The sequence below is a fragment of the Myotis nattereri genome (genome assembly GCF_964212035.1).
Source record: "Myotis nattereri genome assembly, chromosome: 1".
Taxonomy (NCBI): Eukaryota; Metazoa; Chordata; class Mammalia; order Chiroptera; family Vespertilionidae; genus Myotis; species Myotis nattereri.
In genome coordinates, this window is record NC_138075.1 from 227990071 (window position 1) to 228005582 (window position 15512).

At 60.8% G+C, this 15512-nt stretch overlaps 2 protein-coding genes across 4 annotated transcripts in view; both read right to left on the reverse strand.

The window, feature by feature from the left end:
• Nucleotides 1-135: 135 nt before the first annotated feature.
• Nucleotides 136-15512, reverse strand: part of LOC308519667 (janus kinase and microtubule-interacting protein 1) — a 50158-nt gene continuing 34781 nt past the window's right edge. For all 3 annotated transcript variants that reach the window (XM_081091783.1, XM_081091782.1, XM_081091784.1), the window contains 9 exons: nucleotides 15036-15155; nucleotides 12549-12695; nucleotides 11617-11757; nucleotides 11334-11393; nucleotides 5447-5575; nucleotides 4296-4424; nucleotides 3065-3148; nucleotides 1904-1966; nucleotides 136-523 (listed from right to left, as the gene is read on the reverse strand). In XM_081091783.1, the coding sequence (XP_080947909.1) occupies nucleotides 350-523; nucleotides 1904-1966; nucleotides 3065-3148; nucleotides 4296-4424; nucleotides 5447-5575; nucleotides 11334-11393; nucleotides 11617-11757; nucleotides 12549-12695; nucleotides 15036-15155 (1047 nt within the window). In that variant the 3' untranslated portion in view covers nucleotides 136-349. The remainder of the gene's footprint in view (nucleotides 524-1903; nucleotides 1967-3064; nucleotides 3149-4295; nucleotides 4425-5446; nucleotides 5576-11333; nucleotides 11394-11616; nucleotides 11758-12548; nucleotides 12696-15035; nucleotides 15156-15512) is intronic.
• LOC308529939 (uncharacterized protein) lies at nucleotides 5631-10231 on the reverse strand (the record flags this gene model as incomplete). The annotated part of the gene is made up of 2 exons (XM_081106343.1): nucleotides 5631-5647; nucleotides 10126-10231. The coding sequence occupies 2 exons, from the start codon at nucleotides 10229-10231 to the stop codon at nucleotides 5631-5633; spliced, it is 123 nt and encodes a 40-aa protein (XP_080962469.1).

Sequence of the window (15512 nt, forward strand, 5' to 3'; positions counted from 1 at the left end):
CACAGCATGCGCGGCCGCTTTAAAAGCGTCACTGCCCACAGCAGGGCGGCGGCCGGGCTTGCAGAATGCGCACCAGGCGACCGGCATGCAGGAAAGAAGTCGTTGTGAAATGAAACACAAATAAAAAAGGCAAAATATTGCAAAAACAAAGTATTTTATTAAGTGCAAAACAAGCCGTAGGCAATAAATAGATGAGCTCTGGTACAGGTCCCAGGACTGCGGCGAGCATTCCCTCCAGAACATTAAGGCAGTGAAATCATTCTGAACATACAGGTTTTAAAACGGGAGAGAAAAGAAAGAAACCTCTGGGCCGCGTCCCCTTTCCACATGCTCGGGGCGTCCGGGAGCGTTACAGGAATTTCAGTTTGGGCTCAAAGAGAATGTCTGCGCCGTTTGAGAGCTTACAACAGAGAGAGTCCCTTACTTCGAGCTCGAGCACCCTGAACTCGAGCAGCTCGTTCTGGTCCCGCGCGTCCTGCATGTCGCTCTTCAGCTGGTGCTCTTCCACCTCCAGCCGGTGCACCTAGAGCAGAAAGAGCCGCGGCTCAGTGGGCAGCACGGCGGTCCCTCCCGGGGCCACGAGAGGCGTGTCCCCTGACCAGGAGGGCGGGGCGGGACGGGCCACGGCGAGGAGCTGGGCTGGTGCGGCACCCGGGTCGGCCCCGCAGCCCCAAGCCCCGAGCCCGGCCCAGAGAAGGGCCGCCTCATCTATTTGCTGAATAAATGGATGATGGGGAAACGGAGGCCCAGAGCGATGAAGTCCCTCCCTGAGGTCGATGGTGGGGAAGGGAGAGTGACCCCCAAGCCTGTCCATGTCCTTCTAATCCGGGCGAGTCCAGCGGCCACAGAGGAAGCACCTGCTGGAGGCCCCGGGCCCTGGAGAAGGTCATGCTGGCTGTCCTCCAGCTCCCCGCCCCCCCCTCCCCCCCGGGAGCCCCTGGCCGAGCTGCTAACTGCTCTGCGCTCAGTGGCTTCCAGGAGAACAGTCGCCCGAGTTCCCGGCTACAGGACTGAGAAGCTCACAGAACCGAGGACCTTGTCCATCACAGTCACTCTGACCTCACGCCAGGGGGACGGGAGAGGGGCCCAGCCCCCAGCGGACATGTGGAAACAGTACAGGAGCTTTCTGTGGCTCCCAGAATTGAGCGAGCAGGACAGAACCGCTCTCCCAACGCACAGAACCACCTCACAGGACAGCGGCCCAAATGTGCGAAGTAGCACAGGACAGCGAACGGCCACAGGGGTCAGTGCAGAGCTGGGGCTGCACCAAGGCCCTGCCCCCCCACCCCCCAGGGCCCGGCCAGGCCTGTCCAGCCCTGGCATCTAGGACGCCTAAAGCCAGGCCTACCCAGGTCTGGTCCCCTAGCACGGAAGGTGCAGCAAGGCAGACCTGGAGGGTCAGAAAGTCCATGGTGGCTGCCAGGGCCGGGGTGGGGGCGGGGAGGGACTGCAGGGGGCGGGAAACGGCCTGAACCTGCACTGTGGTGATGGCTGCATGACTCACTGAATTGTAGAGAGGTTAGAAAAAAATTAAGGTCTGTCCCAAAGCATGAGACTTATTTCCCCGAGACAACTCCTGGAGAGAGTTCCAGAAAGTTCCATGACCGGAGAGGGAGGGCAGGCTCAGCCCTGCCAGCACCATGACCTCTAGTCCATGAATAGCCAGTCGATCAGTGTCGTAGGCCCGCCCCTGGGAGGGGCTCGGGAAGCCCCATCCGGACAGACACGTGACCTTGTCAGCAGGTGCCCTGGGGAAGGTCCAGGTCAGCCCTGCTGCCCTCCCCAGGACAGAGCCAGGACCAGGGGCCGGGAGCCCCCAGGAAGCGGGCCCTGATGAATGAACGTAAGGACGGCCCTGGGTGCTGCCAGGGGGGCTGGCGCGGGGCGGCGCTGGCGCACGTACCTTCTCCTGCAGCTCCTGGTTGGTTCTCATGAGCAGCTGCTTCTCCTCCACCCACTGGGAATCCTGCAGAAAAGCACTGGGCATGTCACACTCCCTGACGCGGCGCCCGGCCCAGACACAGTGGCCACGAGGAAGGCCACGGGGGAGGGGCTTTCCCTGGGAGGCCGGAAGAGGGCAGCAGCTAGAACGACCTCGCCGGCCCCTCACCTTCAACCCCAGAGAGAGGAGCGGCTGGTTGGCGGAACAACCCTGCTCCCCGGCTCATGTCCCTAAAAGCACAGGGACCGGAGTCTGTATCAGCGACAGAAACAGCCGCACCGTGACCGTGACCAGGTCGGCCCGCAGACCCCCTCTCCTGCGGGCTCGCTGCAGCCCACGGGCCGGCGTCCCGACAGCGACACCCTTGTGCTCACTCTAGGCCCCTGGCCGTGCCGCCCGGCCCACGGCCCACCCAGGTCAGCCCATGAGCACACGGCACTAGCCCATCCTGTCGCTGTGTGTCCCCAGCGCCCGGCACGGTGCCTGCCACACAGCCAGTGCTCAGGGGAGACAGAGGGCGGGTGAATGAATACAGGAAGATACTCCCTCTCCCTCCTCTGCTCCAGTGGCTCCGGGCTCCCTTCTCCCCAGCAGTTAGGGTGCTCCCCACCCCAAGGGACAGGTCTGGCTTGGCCCCTCTCCCGTGGTGTCCTGCTGTCCCCAGGCCTGACCAAGGGCAGAGGACGCATACAGGGAGGTGGCGCTAATCTGAGAAGCAGGAGGGCCGGATACTATGAGACGGTCACAGCGAGGAGACCTGGGGCGGGGGCGGGGCCTCTGCCGAGATTGACAGCTAGTGGCGGGCCCAGCTCATTTTCACAATTAACTCTTCGGCGTCAATGGCAGCTTTTCTTCAGATGCAAGTCAAAAAAGATTTTGGTCACCACTTTGCTTTTGGAATTGTGTCCTATTTTTGTGCAAACAAGCACAAAGTGAGCCAAGTTAGCGTTTCGGAATGTGAGTTTTTAAAGGCCCACACGCAGGCCGCCTCGCGGGGGAGTTCTTGCCTGGGTTCCGCTAGCGCTTTTCCCCCTAATGTCTCGGGAGCGAACGGCAGGGCAGCAGAGCCCCCTCGGCCCCAGGCCCCAGGCCCCAGGGACATCACACGACCTCGGGGCTCACCTGGCCCCTCTCCGCCAGCAGCTTCTCCAAGTCCTCGATTTTGGCCTGACACCGCAGCAGATCGGCTTGCAGCTGCTCCCGGGTCTGGAATGAAAAGGCCAGAAGGTGAGCGGGTCATGTCGACGGCGGCTGAGTCGCGGGAAGGGTCACGCCGCAGCCAGGCCTTAGAAGCAGGCCCGTGTTCAGGAGCACGCGCTCCGACGCGGCCCACCGGGGGGCCTGCAGGCTCTCCCCTCAGATGTAAACGTCCGAAGAACAACAGGCCTGCGAGCTGTCAGGTCTGACCCTGGTGTTACAGACAAGGACACGGAGGCCCGGAGAAGAGGCAGCGCCTTCACGGGGCTGAGCAAGCCCGGAGCCGGACGCGGCAGGCTCTCGCCGGCTCCCGGCCAAGTTCAGCGGCTGCTCATGTGCAATCACCAGCACTCCTGAGCACTTTCACACCCGCCTGGTGCATATCAGATCGCCCAGGGCAAGGGCTGAGAACTGAGTGTGGGGTAACAGGGAGTGGTGGGGACTGGGGCACACCGGGCGCGCACAGTCCATCTCGGGGGAAAACGGCCACTCAGCTGACGCCACATGCTACCCGTACAGTCGGAAGCCTGGAGCTGCCGAAGGTCTGACTCCCCGAGGGAAGCGGGCTCCTGGAGGTCCATGTGAAATCTCTTGACTTCTCAATGTTGGCAACCAGATAAAATTCCTAATAAAAACCGCACAGCTCAGCTCAAACCACGCCCAGCCATTGACCTCGGCGGACCTACACGTTACGGGCCGGAGTCTGTGGCTCAGGAGCGGCCTCCCCGCAGCCTCCCTCGCCACCGCTGCCTCTCGGGATGAACGGGGACACCTGGTGTGCACTGGCCCGGGGTGTGCTCTCCACAGTCCCCTCGCTCTCAGAGGAAGGGCAAGCAGCCCCTGGTCTGTGTGACCCCTGAGGCGGGTAAGGGCCAGTAGGTGGACGTTATAGGCAGACAGAGCTCAGCCCAGCACGAGGGCAGGCGTGGCCCGGACCCGGTGGCCGGCAGGGACTGAGGGCACCCGGACAGTCCCTCAGGTCTCCGGGGGTTTGACAAACGCTGGGACACTGCCGCCGTGAGAGTCTGTGATGTGTCCCCCACCCCGTCACCCCTCAGAATCCCCTCCAAGCCTCCCGACAGGGCCACAGAACCACAGCGCGAGGAAGGGCACAGCGGGCCCCTGCCCAGCCCTCCCGGCCCAGCCGTGCACTCACCCGGGCCTCCCGCTCGGCGTCCAGCGTGCCCCCCACCTGCTCCTGCAGGAGGGCGTAGGCCCGCTGCAGGGCCTGGTACTCCCTGGTCAGCTGGCAGAACCGCAGGTCGGCCTCCTCCCTGGTGGTCGTCTGGAGGCGAGGACAGAAGCAATGACAGCATGACTGGGTGTCGTCCGGGGGCAGGGCCCACACCCACCGCTGCTGCCCACGATGACCTGGGGAACCTCCCGGCCGGGAGTGGACGGCGCTGAGAGCGACGCCAGGGCCGACCCTGGGAACCGCGAGTCATGTGACCGGGAGCCAGCGCCGACTCGCGGGGGCCCGTGTGCCTGTGCCCACCCCACAGCACCCTCACACCGGGATCTCCGCCACGAAGGTGACCCGAGTGTGCGAACACGCGCCTGCAGGGAGGGCGTCAGTCAGCGCGCTGTCTGCACACGCCCGCCACAGGGCCGTCAAGCTAAATGCCCACGTGCACCCACAGGACACAGTCCCGCGTGCTCGAGAGGACGGTGTGGAGCAGGCTGTCGGTGCTGAGACACCTGTTACCGTCAGTGAGAAGAGACATCAAAAGCCCGTGCCTGGCATGGTCGCATTTCACTCCGTTTTCCGGGTTGGGGGCGGGGAGAGAAGGAAGCCCCTCTTCACACCTGGGGACCCAGGTCCCTAGGAAGGGGGAGGGGCCTCGCTGGGAGGCTTCCGGGGGGGTTAACACCTTCCTCCCCCTCAGTGTTTGCAGTCTCTCCTACAGGAGCCTGCTCTATCATGGAAGGGGCAGCCGTGCTGCTCCCACCGGGTGGTGTGGTGTGCGTGTGCATGGGTGCGCGTGTGTGCATGTATGGAATCTGTGTGTGTGTGTGCGGGTATGTGTGTGTGTGTAGCAGAATGAGGGACAGGCCACCACACAGCAATTTCCATCACAAAGGGTAAGTCACCCCGAGGCGACCTCAGATCCTCTGTGAAATCGGTGCTGGGGAGGGAAAGGGACCCCACGCCTGCCAGTGCCCCCAGCCATCCAGAGCCCGTGAAGGGGACCACCTCCCCTGACCCGATGGGCTGTGCTATCCCAGGTCCCCTGGGGTGAGAGCTCTCAGTGGGGAGCAGGGGCCGGAAGTGCCACGACCCCCGTGTCTGGCCCGAGGCTCGCTTACGTCATCCAGGTCCTCTTCGGGCGTGGCCGGGGCCCTGTCCGTTCTGTCTGTGTTGCAGGACGTCTCTGACAAGGTTTCCGAGTCCACAGACTCCTCATCAAATCCAAAAAATGTCTCCACAACATGCTTCTGTGAAGGCAACGTGGACATGTTAGGAACAAACTCAGAGCCGCCAGGCCCCCAGCTACAGCACCCTCTGGGCTGCAGGACACCCCGGGGGGGGGGGGGCTCACAATGGGCTGGTGGGAAAGAAGGTGGGAAGGTGTGGGGGGCTGCAGCAGGCCGGACCCTGGCTCAGGGCAAGAGTTATTGGCCTTATGCTCCTTAAAGGGACATGGAGCACAAGGCGAGGTCACACGTGGCTGTGCCCACGTGCTGACACGCAACGAGCAGCACACATGTACTAAGGAGTGGAGCGGGCTAGACGCCACACACAGGGAAAAGCTAAAGGGGCATAGGCGAGGCCCTGAGCACCTGGGTGAGCATGTGGCCCAGGGCCTCACCAGACCTGTGCTAAGAGGCAATGTTTCTTTAACTTTTTATTATTGGAAACTTAGAGCATTTACAAAATTAGAAGGAAGAGTGAACAGACCCTCATGCACCTATCACTCAGGGTCAGAGGCGATTTTAACGCCAGTCACTGTGTGCAACCTCCCGGTGACCCCACCCAGCACTTCTCCCACTCCATTCATTCATTCACATACGCACTCACTCATTCATTCATTCATTCATCCATTCAGCAAGCACCTGACGGAGCACCTCCTGTGGGTCAGACACTGGCTGGATGGGGCCTGGGGACTGCAGACATCAGACACAGTCTCCAGATAATCTTGTTTTAGAAACATGGGCTTTCCCCCCCAAACAATCCCTGGGAAGGATTTTTATTTGATTTTATAATCAACTAGAGGCCCGGTGCACAAAAATTTGTGCACTTGGGGGGGTCCCTCAGCCCAGCCTGCCCCCTCTCACAGCTCTCACAGTCCAGGACCCCTCAGGGCATGACCTGCTGATGGCTTAGGCCCGTTCCCTCTGCAGGAGGCAACTGGGCCAATCAGGGGAAGGCGCCGCCCCCATCACCCCCGCTGCTGCTGCCACTGCCGGCCGCTGCGGCCGCCTTGCCCTCAGCCCTCTCAGCTGTGGCGGCTTTGTCCAGAAGGACATCCGGTCTGTCCAGTCTAATTAGCATATTACCCTTTTATTAGTACAGATGGCTGCTTCTGATGACCATGAAGAAAGAACCGTGCCTAACTCCAGAGCCAAGCCCTGCTCCCACTGGTGTGTCCGGACCTGGCGTCTCCCAGACCCCCGCCCCCACATCCTCAACCAGGGGTGGTGTCGGGGCACACTCGCATGGTAAGACACCTCCCACTTGTCTGTAACCTATGCTCCCAAATGTACGAAAAGCGGGGACAGTGTGATTAAGGAACAACTCCCACACCAGCAGGGGGAGGAGCGGGGGACCCCTTGTCATCAGCAGTGAGTTTCTGAAGAGGCGTTGCTGGAAGCAGCCGACCACCGCACGGCACCCCAACATCCTTGCACTTGGCACCTGTCTTCCCGCTGCCACTTCCACCTTGCGCCCCATTTTTGTTTTGTTTTTAATACATGTGGGGCAGGTTCCGGAACTCCTGACAGCTCAGCTGTCTCCCCAGCAGCTCACGGGCCAGTGGACAGTGACGCACCCCCAGAGCCTGCCGCTCCCATGTCTAGCGTGTGCTCCTCATGGAGTTCTGCCCTTTTAGTTGCTCAGGCCAAACCCCTAGGCGCCCTCGACACTCCTCGCTCTCCCCTCTGAAGAAGTCCTGTGGGCTTCACCTCATCCCCAAGCCAAGCCTGAGCCCCGGCCCTCCCGCCTGGTCCAAGCCACCGGCCTCCCTCGCTGCAATCACTAAGCCGCCTCCCACTGGCCTGGCTGCCCCTCCCTTGTCTGCACCCTGGCGGCCCATCAGAGCCGAGTAAAACCGCTCCAGCCTCACCCCTCACCCTCCTCTCTTTGGGTTAATCCTCACCCCAGGATATCTTTTCCATTGCTTTCAGAGCGAGTGTAAAGGAGGGAGGTGGTGGAGGGGGGGAGAAACATCGATGTGAGAGAGACACATCCATTGGTTGCCTCCTGCATGCACCCCAACCAAGGACAGGGAGCGAACCCATAACCCAGGCACATGCCCTTGACCAGGAATCGCGCCCACAACCCCTCAGTGTGCGGACTGGCGCTCTAACCACTGGAAGACACCAGCCAGGCCTCACCCTCCTGTGCTCCAGCCACACCGCCAAGCGTGCCTGAGCCCCCACGTGCCTGGCGCAGGCCTGTACCCTGCCCAGACGCCCTTCTCCGGGACCCACCAGGCTCTCCGCCCTGACCACACCACAGTCCTTCCAACCCCTTCCCACCGCAGTCTCACCTTCCTTCTCCTCCCCTTCTCATCGCCACCTGACAGATCGCTTTTGCTTTATGTCTGTCACCTGTCTTCCCCACTGGGCTGTGGACGCCCCCCCCCCCACCCCCGGGGACAGGGATTTGGCTCCACCAGGGCAGCATCTGAGCTCTCCTGCCTCCCGCTGTGCCGGGGCCTGGCACACGCAAGAAACGCTGCCTGGGAAACGAGGACTCACAGCACGTCTCTGTGAATGAACTCCAAGCCGAGCTAACGTCTTTACCCACCAAGCGCTTCAGGTTCGCGCGGGCACCCTCCCTTCAGTCTGCAGCCACGTCAGCGGGCAGACGCCGGGCCGTGAGCCCAGGTGAGCCTAAGGGGCAGGAGGGGAGGCCTAATGGGCTCCATCGATTTCCAACGTTCCTTCTCTCCAAGTGCAGGGTGGAGACAGCCATGTGCCCAGTCTCCTCCCGCAGAAACCCCGCCTGGTTCAGGGTCACCAGCTCAGCCGGCCGTCGCCAGGGAGCCGCGGCCGGGCCCCCGATGGTGACAGCAGCACCCTCAGGAGGGAGCATCTCACCCCCACGCACAGCCCCCCCACCCCACCCCCCGCCTGGGCTCCAGCTCCCGTTCTCCTGGGCGCCACTCGGCCGACCTTGTTGCTTGTAAACACAGCTAATTGCCAGGCCTCTGGGGCAGGCCTGTGTTTGTGATGTGCCCTTGGGCAGCAGCGGGCACGGAGGGAGGGCCCTGCCTGGCACAGCAGTGCAGCCCCAGGAACCGTCAAGCCGCACACTCACCAAGGATCAGGACAGGACGGGGTGTGACGCTGGGACCCCCCAGTCAGCGGCCTGGACCGTCCTGGGGGTCATGACGCAGCAGGCCACCCCCAGGCTGATCCAGTTTCTGAAACCCTGCGGGGCTGCTGGCTAGACGCTCAGTCACGGAGCCCCGTCAGGGCCTCAGCTGCAGACCCTGCAGGTGGGCATTCCAGCAGGGCCGCCCCGCCCCGAGCAGCCAGGCTGCCCAGGCCCAGTGGAGCCCCTTAGGTATAACCTGGCCCCAGAGACCCAGACCCGCCCGAGGCAGCAGCTGCCGGGAGGGAAGGGGGAAGCGGCTCTGGGGGCGGAGACCAAACACAAAAGGTCACAGTCCCTAACAACAAGGCTGTGGAGCCACACACACGGCACACGGCACACGGCACATGGCACACGGCACACGCAGGGCTGAGCTGACTGTGACCAGCCCTTAGTTCCTCTAGGGCCGTGGTTGGCAAACTGCGGCTTGCGAGCCACATGCGGCTCTTTGGCCCCTTGAGTGTGGCTCTTCCTAAGCCTTAGGAGTACCCTAATTAAGTTAATAACAATGTACCTACCTATATAGTTTAAGTTTAAAAAATTTGGCTCTCAAAAGAAATTTCAATCGTTGTACTGTTGATATTTGGCTCTGTTGACTAATGAGTTTGCCGACCACTGCCTAGGGCAGGGTTCTCAACCTTGGCTGCACATTAGAATCACCTGGGAATCTTTAAAATCCTGATTTCTGGGCCTCATCCTCCAGAAATTCTGTTTCTTTGTTACCAATGTTGTGGCCCCACCCCATCACAAAGAAACAGAATTTCCGGAGGATGAGGCCCAGAAATCAGGATTTTAAGGATTCCCAGGTGATTGTCATGTGCAGCCAAGGTTGAGAACCACTGCTCTAGGGTGAGCTTTTGTAAGTGGCTGTCTTACATGGGAAGCCAAAACGTAGCACAGAAATGTATGCCTCTATTCAGAAGAAACAGCTGGAAAAGGACCTTTCCCTGCCCAGAGCGAGGGTCTGGTCCTGTCTTCTGTGGAGACTGCAGCTCCTGCCTTTCCCTGCACCTTCACCTGGTCCATGTGAGCCGCCGGGAGCCCGGGAAACACGAGGCTTCAGTGCTCACACAACGGGCTTTAAACACAGTCCGTCTCCATCCTCCTCACACCCCGGCGTCCCCGGGAAGATACTGCAGGGGCGTTGAGTCCTATCTGCTCGCTCCCCACACCTTCTCCCTGCAGGGGCCCACGCCTCCAGGCTGCCACCTCTTGCCCTGCTGACTCCTTTTACAAAGAGCCCAACTTGGGGGGAAAATGACTGAACGATGTAAAGGACCCCAGTGACACTCTGATATCCAGAGGTGCCCGCTCTTAGCTGGTCACAGGGCACCAAGGGGGAAAGAGGGCCCTCCACCGCTCCAGCCCCCCTCAGCCTCCCCTCCGAGGCCCCTGCCCAGGAGGGGGCGTCCAGCCGCAGGGACGGACCCCCGACGCCGGCGCCTACCTTCATGCCGGTAGGTCATCTCCTGGCAGCCGGAGAAGTACAGGCAGACCAGGGCGCAGAGGCAGAGGAAGAAGGAGAAGTACAGCACGAACAGCACGTACTCCATGGCGTGCCCAGCCCCGCTGCCCGTGCCCAGGCCTCTGGGTCCCCAGGGCGCTCCCGTTCCTCTGCCTCGCGGCCCCGGCGAATCCTAAGGACCGCACTGCCGGGACAGGATGCCAGCTCCGGGCAGATGCGGCCGAGGAGCCGGTTTCCAGGGCCTGGGCGGTGAGTCACACGGCACAGCTTCCCCGGTGAATTCCCTGGGGCTCCCCTCCCACGCCCAGGCTCCCTGTCGCCCAGGCCATCACAGGCCTGGTCCCTGGATGATCCCAGGGGACCCGGGCTCAGCCCTAGCAACAGTGACGCGGAGAGCGCCTCCTGCAGGACCCGCCCAGCAGGTGCTCCGCCTCAGATGCTGGGGAAGGGGTGTGCGATAAACGTTGGCACCAACGGTGAAAATCCTTGGGTTTTACACAAAGTGCGGTGGGTGCTGTGGGTGAAACTGGGCCCCAGAGAAGGTGTGTCCAAGTCCTTAACCCTGAGCGATGACTCTCTCTGATCACTGGTGTTTCTATCGCTCTCTCCTCTCTTCCTCTCTCTGAAGTCAATAAAAACAGATTTAAAGAAAGCAAGTCCGAAGCCAGGAGGCGAGCAGGCCCAATTTTCGTGGAGGTGAAAATACATTTACAGGTTTAAGGGCAAACTGAGTCTTCCTTCTCCCCCCACTCCAATGTGCTCGCTCCCGGCCAGCTCGGTCCTGGCTGCTCCGTGTTCCAGGCCCCATCTGCTCCCTCCGCCCGAATATTCAGACACTCGCTCTATAAGCCCACTCCCTCCGAAAGGAACGCCGCTCTGCCTCGTCCCAGAGCCCATAGCTCCTGACTCCTCAGAACGGCTGTGAGATGCTACCACCAGCCTGAGTGCCCTGTAAACCCTTCGAAAGGTCTACGTCCTTACGTTTTTAATTTGGGGTGAGCAGCCCCTGAGGCCTAAACAGCGAACTCATCCTCGAGTTTCCCATGAAAAGTCACACTAAGCGTGTCCATGGCCGTCAGTCACGTGTCACTGAGAGACAGCGGGAACCGTCAAACATGCAGGATGTAAGTGTCCCCTCTCCCTGGACGCCGCCCCGCAGACCAGGGGCGGCTGCGCCACCGCGGGCTCACCTTGGGCAGCTTCAGGCCTTTCCCACGATGCCTCTTGGGGCGCAAGAGCCGTTCCCTCTCCTGGAAGGAAACACAGCTGTTGGCACGTTCAGCCTCACGTCACACCCACCAACCGACCTGGCTCTCTGGGGTCGGGCCCTGCAGCGCCGCCCCGCCCGCAGCGGGCCTGCGTCCGTCCAGGCTCTGCCTCCCGCATGGCGGCTGCAGCGCCCAGAAGCCGCGATGCCACACCCGACAGCCGGGGCACCTGGCGTCGCTGAGGCGTCACTGAGTGTGGACGTACCAGAGAGAGGTCGTCGATGACGTGCTGCTGCTCCAGCACCTGCAGCCGCAGGAACTCGATCTCCTGCTCGTCCCGCGTCAGGCTCAGGTCGTTCAGGGAAGTGTGTCGCTTCAGAGACGCCTGCGCGGACAGCTTCTCTTTCTGGGCCAGAGGGAGAGAGCCCCGCAGGGCTGCTCAGCCACGTCTGTGAGGACCCACTGTGCGCATCCGGGCGCGGAGTGTGGGCTCTGGGACACGGGATGGGAGGGCGGAGGGAGGGGCGATGGCCACCTCGTCCCCAAGCTGGAGGAGGGCACGGCCGCACAACAACCAAGCCGCAGGCAAGGCTGCCGGCGCCCGGCGCCAGGAGAGGGCTGGGCAGGCCCTGGGCGGGGCGGACGTCCACACCCAGCCTTGCACGCTGGACAAGGAAGCCGGGAGAGAGCACGCCTCACACCGGAATTACACGCTCGCACCTGGACCTGTGAGGGCCCGGGGAGAAGGGCACTCGCCTCTGAGCCTCAGTCTACTCAGCTGTAAAATGGGGGTGATCAACACTACTTTGGACGACGAGCCTCAGGGCGTTCGCTGAACCGCCTACGCCAAAACACCGCCCCGACCACAAAGAGCGCAAATGAACACCCCTCCCGCGAAGCACTCAGAGCGAAAGGCGGAACCGCTCTGACACGCTGAGCTTCCCCAACGGGCCGGGTGTCGGCGAGGCCCCTCTGTGCCGTCACTCCGTCCCCCCCATAACCCGCCACGTGGACATTTTCATTCCCGTTCTGCGGATGAAGAAACTGAGGCGCAGAGAGGAGATGCGTCTCCGGGGACAGGGGCGGGTCCGCACGGCACCGTGACTTCCCGACGGGGGACAGCCGGAGGGCTGGGCGGGCTGGGGCTGCCCGCGGCCCTGGCACCTGCGGCTCGGGCTGGCCCGGCGGCCGACGTACCATCTCCACGTTCTCCCTCGTGAGCTTCTTGAGCTTCTCCTCCATCCGCTGGATGCTCTGCATCAGGTCCTCGTTCTTCTTGCTCATCCTCTTGTTCTTCTCCACCAGCGGCTTCAGCTGCACCTCGGTCTCGCGGGAGCGTTTCAGCTGCGGGCGGAGGGCAGAGCGGGCGGCCGTGAGCCATGAACGGCACGCCTTCCTCGGGACCGAGCACCAGACGGGGCCCGCAGACACGGGGCTTCCGACCCGGACCCACCGAGCCTCAGAGGGCCTGGGTGACGGGAGAGGAGCCCAGCGGGGGGCCCCGGACCTGCCCCAGGGCACCCTGCTGGCCAGCGGCCTGTGCTGTGTCCACTAGGCTACACTTCTAGAGGTCATGGGTCACGTGAATAAAGGTCAATCCCGCTACCTAGTTCCTCCCCAAGTTCAGACCTCAGAAGGCTCCACCCTCTGCAGACAACAGACAAGCCCTGGGCGCGTACGTGGCAGGCTCAGCACTGGGGGTGGAGCGCTCTGCAGTCAGGTCTGCCTTCTAGGACAATCAGCCTCTCCAACGGCTGTGTGGAGGCCAGTCTAGTGAGGCAGGGACGTGAGAAAGGACAGCGTTTGGGGGATGGGGAGCAGGGACTGGGGAGCCTGCATGATTAGGGGTGCCCACCCCTTTTCCTTCTGAGCAGCGTCCTGGCTGACACGTTTTCCAGCTGCAGGACCCTGGCCCAGTTCTCGGCCTCAGTTTCCTCATCTATAAAATGGGAATTTGCCATGTGTCCAAACCAGTGGGAGGCCCTTCCGGGCCTTCTCTCTCATTTGACCCTCGCTACACACCTAGGAGGGGGCCCCATCCCTGTCCTCACACCACAGACAGAGATCCTGACCCAAAGAGGTGGGCGATGTGCTCAAGGTCACACAGAAAGTGCTAGAACCAAGAACTGAACACAGGGACTGACTTAGACGCCTGCTTTTAGTCACCAGGCTGTGAAAGTTAAGACACAACCCTCCCCTGGTGCCCCTCAAAATACAAAATGCAGCTGTGACCTGCACATTCCATTTCCAGAGGCCTGCCCCACAGAATGAAGGCCCAGTGAGTAAAGAGGGAATGTGTCGTCTGTGCGGCATTGTTTATAACAGCAAAGAAGCCTGCACAGCCAGAGCCTCCTGGCAGGAGAGGCTGGGTAAGCCATGCTGTGTCCACACGGTGGAGTACAATGCAGCCATCAAAAAGATGAAGGCAGCCCGGTTGGTGTGGCTCAGTGGTTGAGCATCAACCTATGAACCAGGAGGTCACGGATTGATTCCCAGTCAGGGCATATGCCCGGGTTGCAGGCTCAATCCCTGGTTGGGGTGGGGGGTGAGGGGCGGGGACGGGAGGTGCAGGAGGCAACCGATCAAAGGTTCTCTCTCATCACTGATGTTTCTGTCTCTCTCTCTGACACTTAACACTTTTCAACTGCCACGGTTTTCAAATATTATGGATACACTTACTTTCATAATAAAATGTAGAATAAACAGAAGTGTTATGAGGTGTTGTTCAGGCAGTTTGTGGGTTGACTACACTACAGAAAAGTCAGGTTAGCTCTTTATCCAACAAATGTAAAGGTAGTTAAGAAATTGCTAATTTTATTAGAGATCTATTCCTTAATCAGAAATCCATGTTCATTATATTTAAATTAGAAATAGGCCACCTTTGATGCAAAAAAAAGTAAATAGGTAAGCAGAAGATAAAAGCTATCCGTAATCACACCCCTAAAGCAATTCCCAGTGCCCGGGATGACAATACGTTTTTGTTCTAGAAACTGTCCTTCGTCCTATGAACCAATGTTCCTGGCAATGAAACATGATCAGTACGGTCATTCTTTGTTTGTTTGTTTGTTTGTTTGTTTGTTTTTTAATCCTCACCCAAGAATATTTTTCCATGTGTTTTTAGACAGAGTGGAAGGGAATGGGAGAGACAGAGAGAGAGAAACATTGATGTAAGAGAGACACATCAATTGGTGTGTCTCCCAAACACGCCCCAACTGGGGCAGGAGATCAGGCCTGCAACCAAGGTACGTGCCCTTGACTGGAATCGAACCCGGGACCCTTCAGTCCAAGGGCTGATGCTCCAACCACTGAGCCTAACAGGCCAGGGCGGCACCGTCATTCCTAATGGCTGCGTACAATCATTGTGTGAGTGTTCCCTGGTCACTCTGACCCACGCTGGAGCGCCAAACATTGGGGCGTTTTGTTTTGCTTCTGGTTGCTGTTACAAACCACACCCGTGAGCATCCTCTCCACACCTCTCTCGGAACTTCTCCGACAGTCGCCAAGGATAAACCCCTGCAGAGGCAAAGGGCAGGGACGGGCTCCACGGTGAGTGTGTGCCGGATGTTCAACCAGAGAGAAATGAGGAAGTGCAGAGAGCCAGAGGCTCCGAGTTAGCTTCCGGCCAAGCCAGCTTCGCGGCCCAGCGCGCTTCCCGGTACCCCCTCCGTCTCTGGGGCCGGTTACCAGTTCATTCCTCTCATCTGCCAGGAGGGTGTTTCTGTCTTCCAGCTTCCGGATCACCGAGTTCAGTTCCGCAATTTTCAGTTGAAACCGCCTCACGTCTCGCTCATCCATGTGTTGATCCTAAAAGATACGAGTGCGCGCTGAAGAGGCAGGAGTGACTCGGGGCGCTCCAGGGACCCCCTTCTTAGAGAACTCACAGCGTCTCGGCGAGCTAGCCCCCACCGGCACCAGACCCCACTGGGGTTCCAGGAGTCCAACCCCTCTGCCAGCAACTTGCAGAAAGACTTCCTGCCAAACCCACCCGTGGCTCCCACACACCCGACCTGGTCTCTGGGGACCTCCGGGTTGGGGCCCCTGCCCACTCTGTGCCCTGACTGCCCTGGCGAGGGTGCGACGCGGGCATAGTGAGTGAGTGAGTGAGTGAGTGAGTGAACGAATGGACGGACGGACGGACGGATGCTGCTGCAGCTGCTGCGC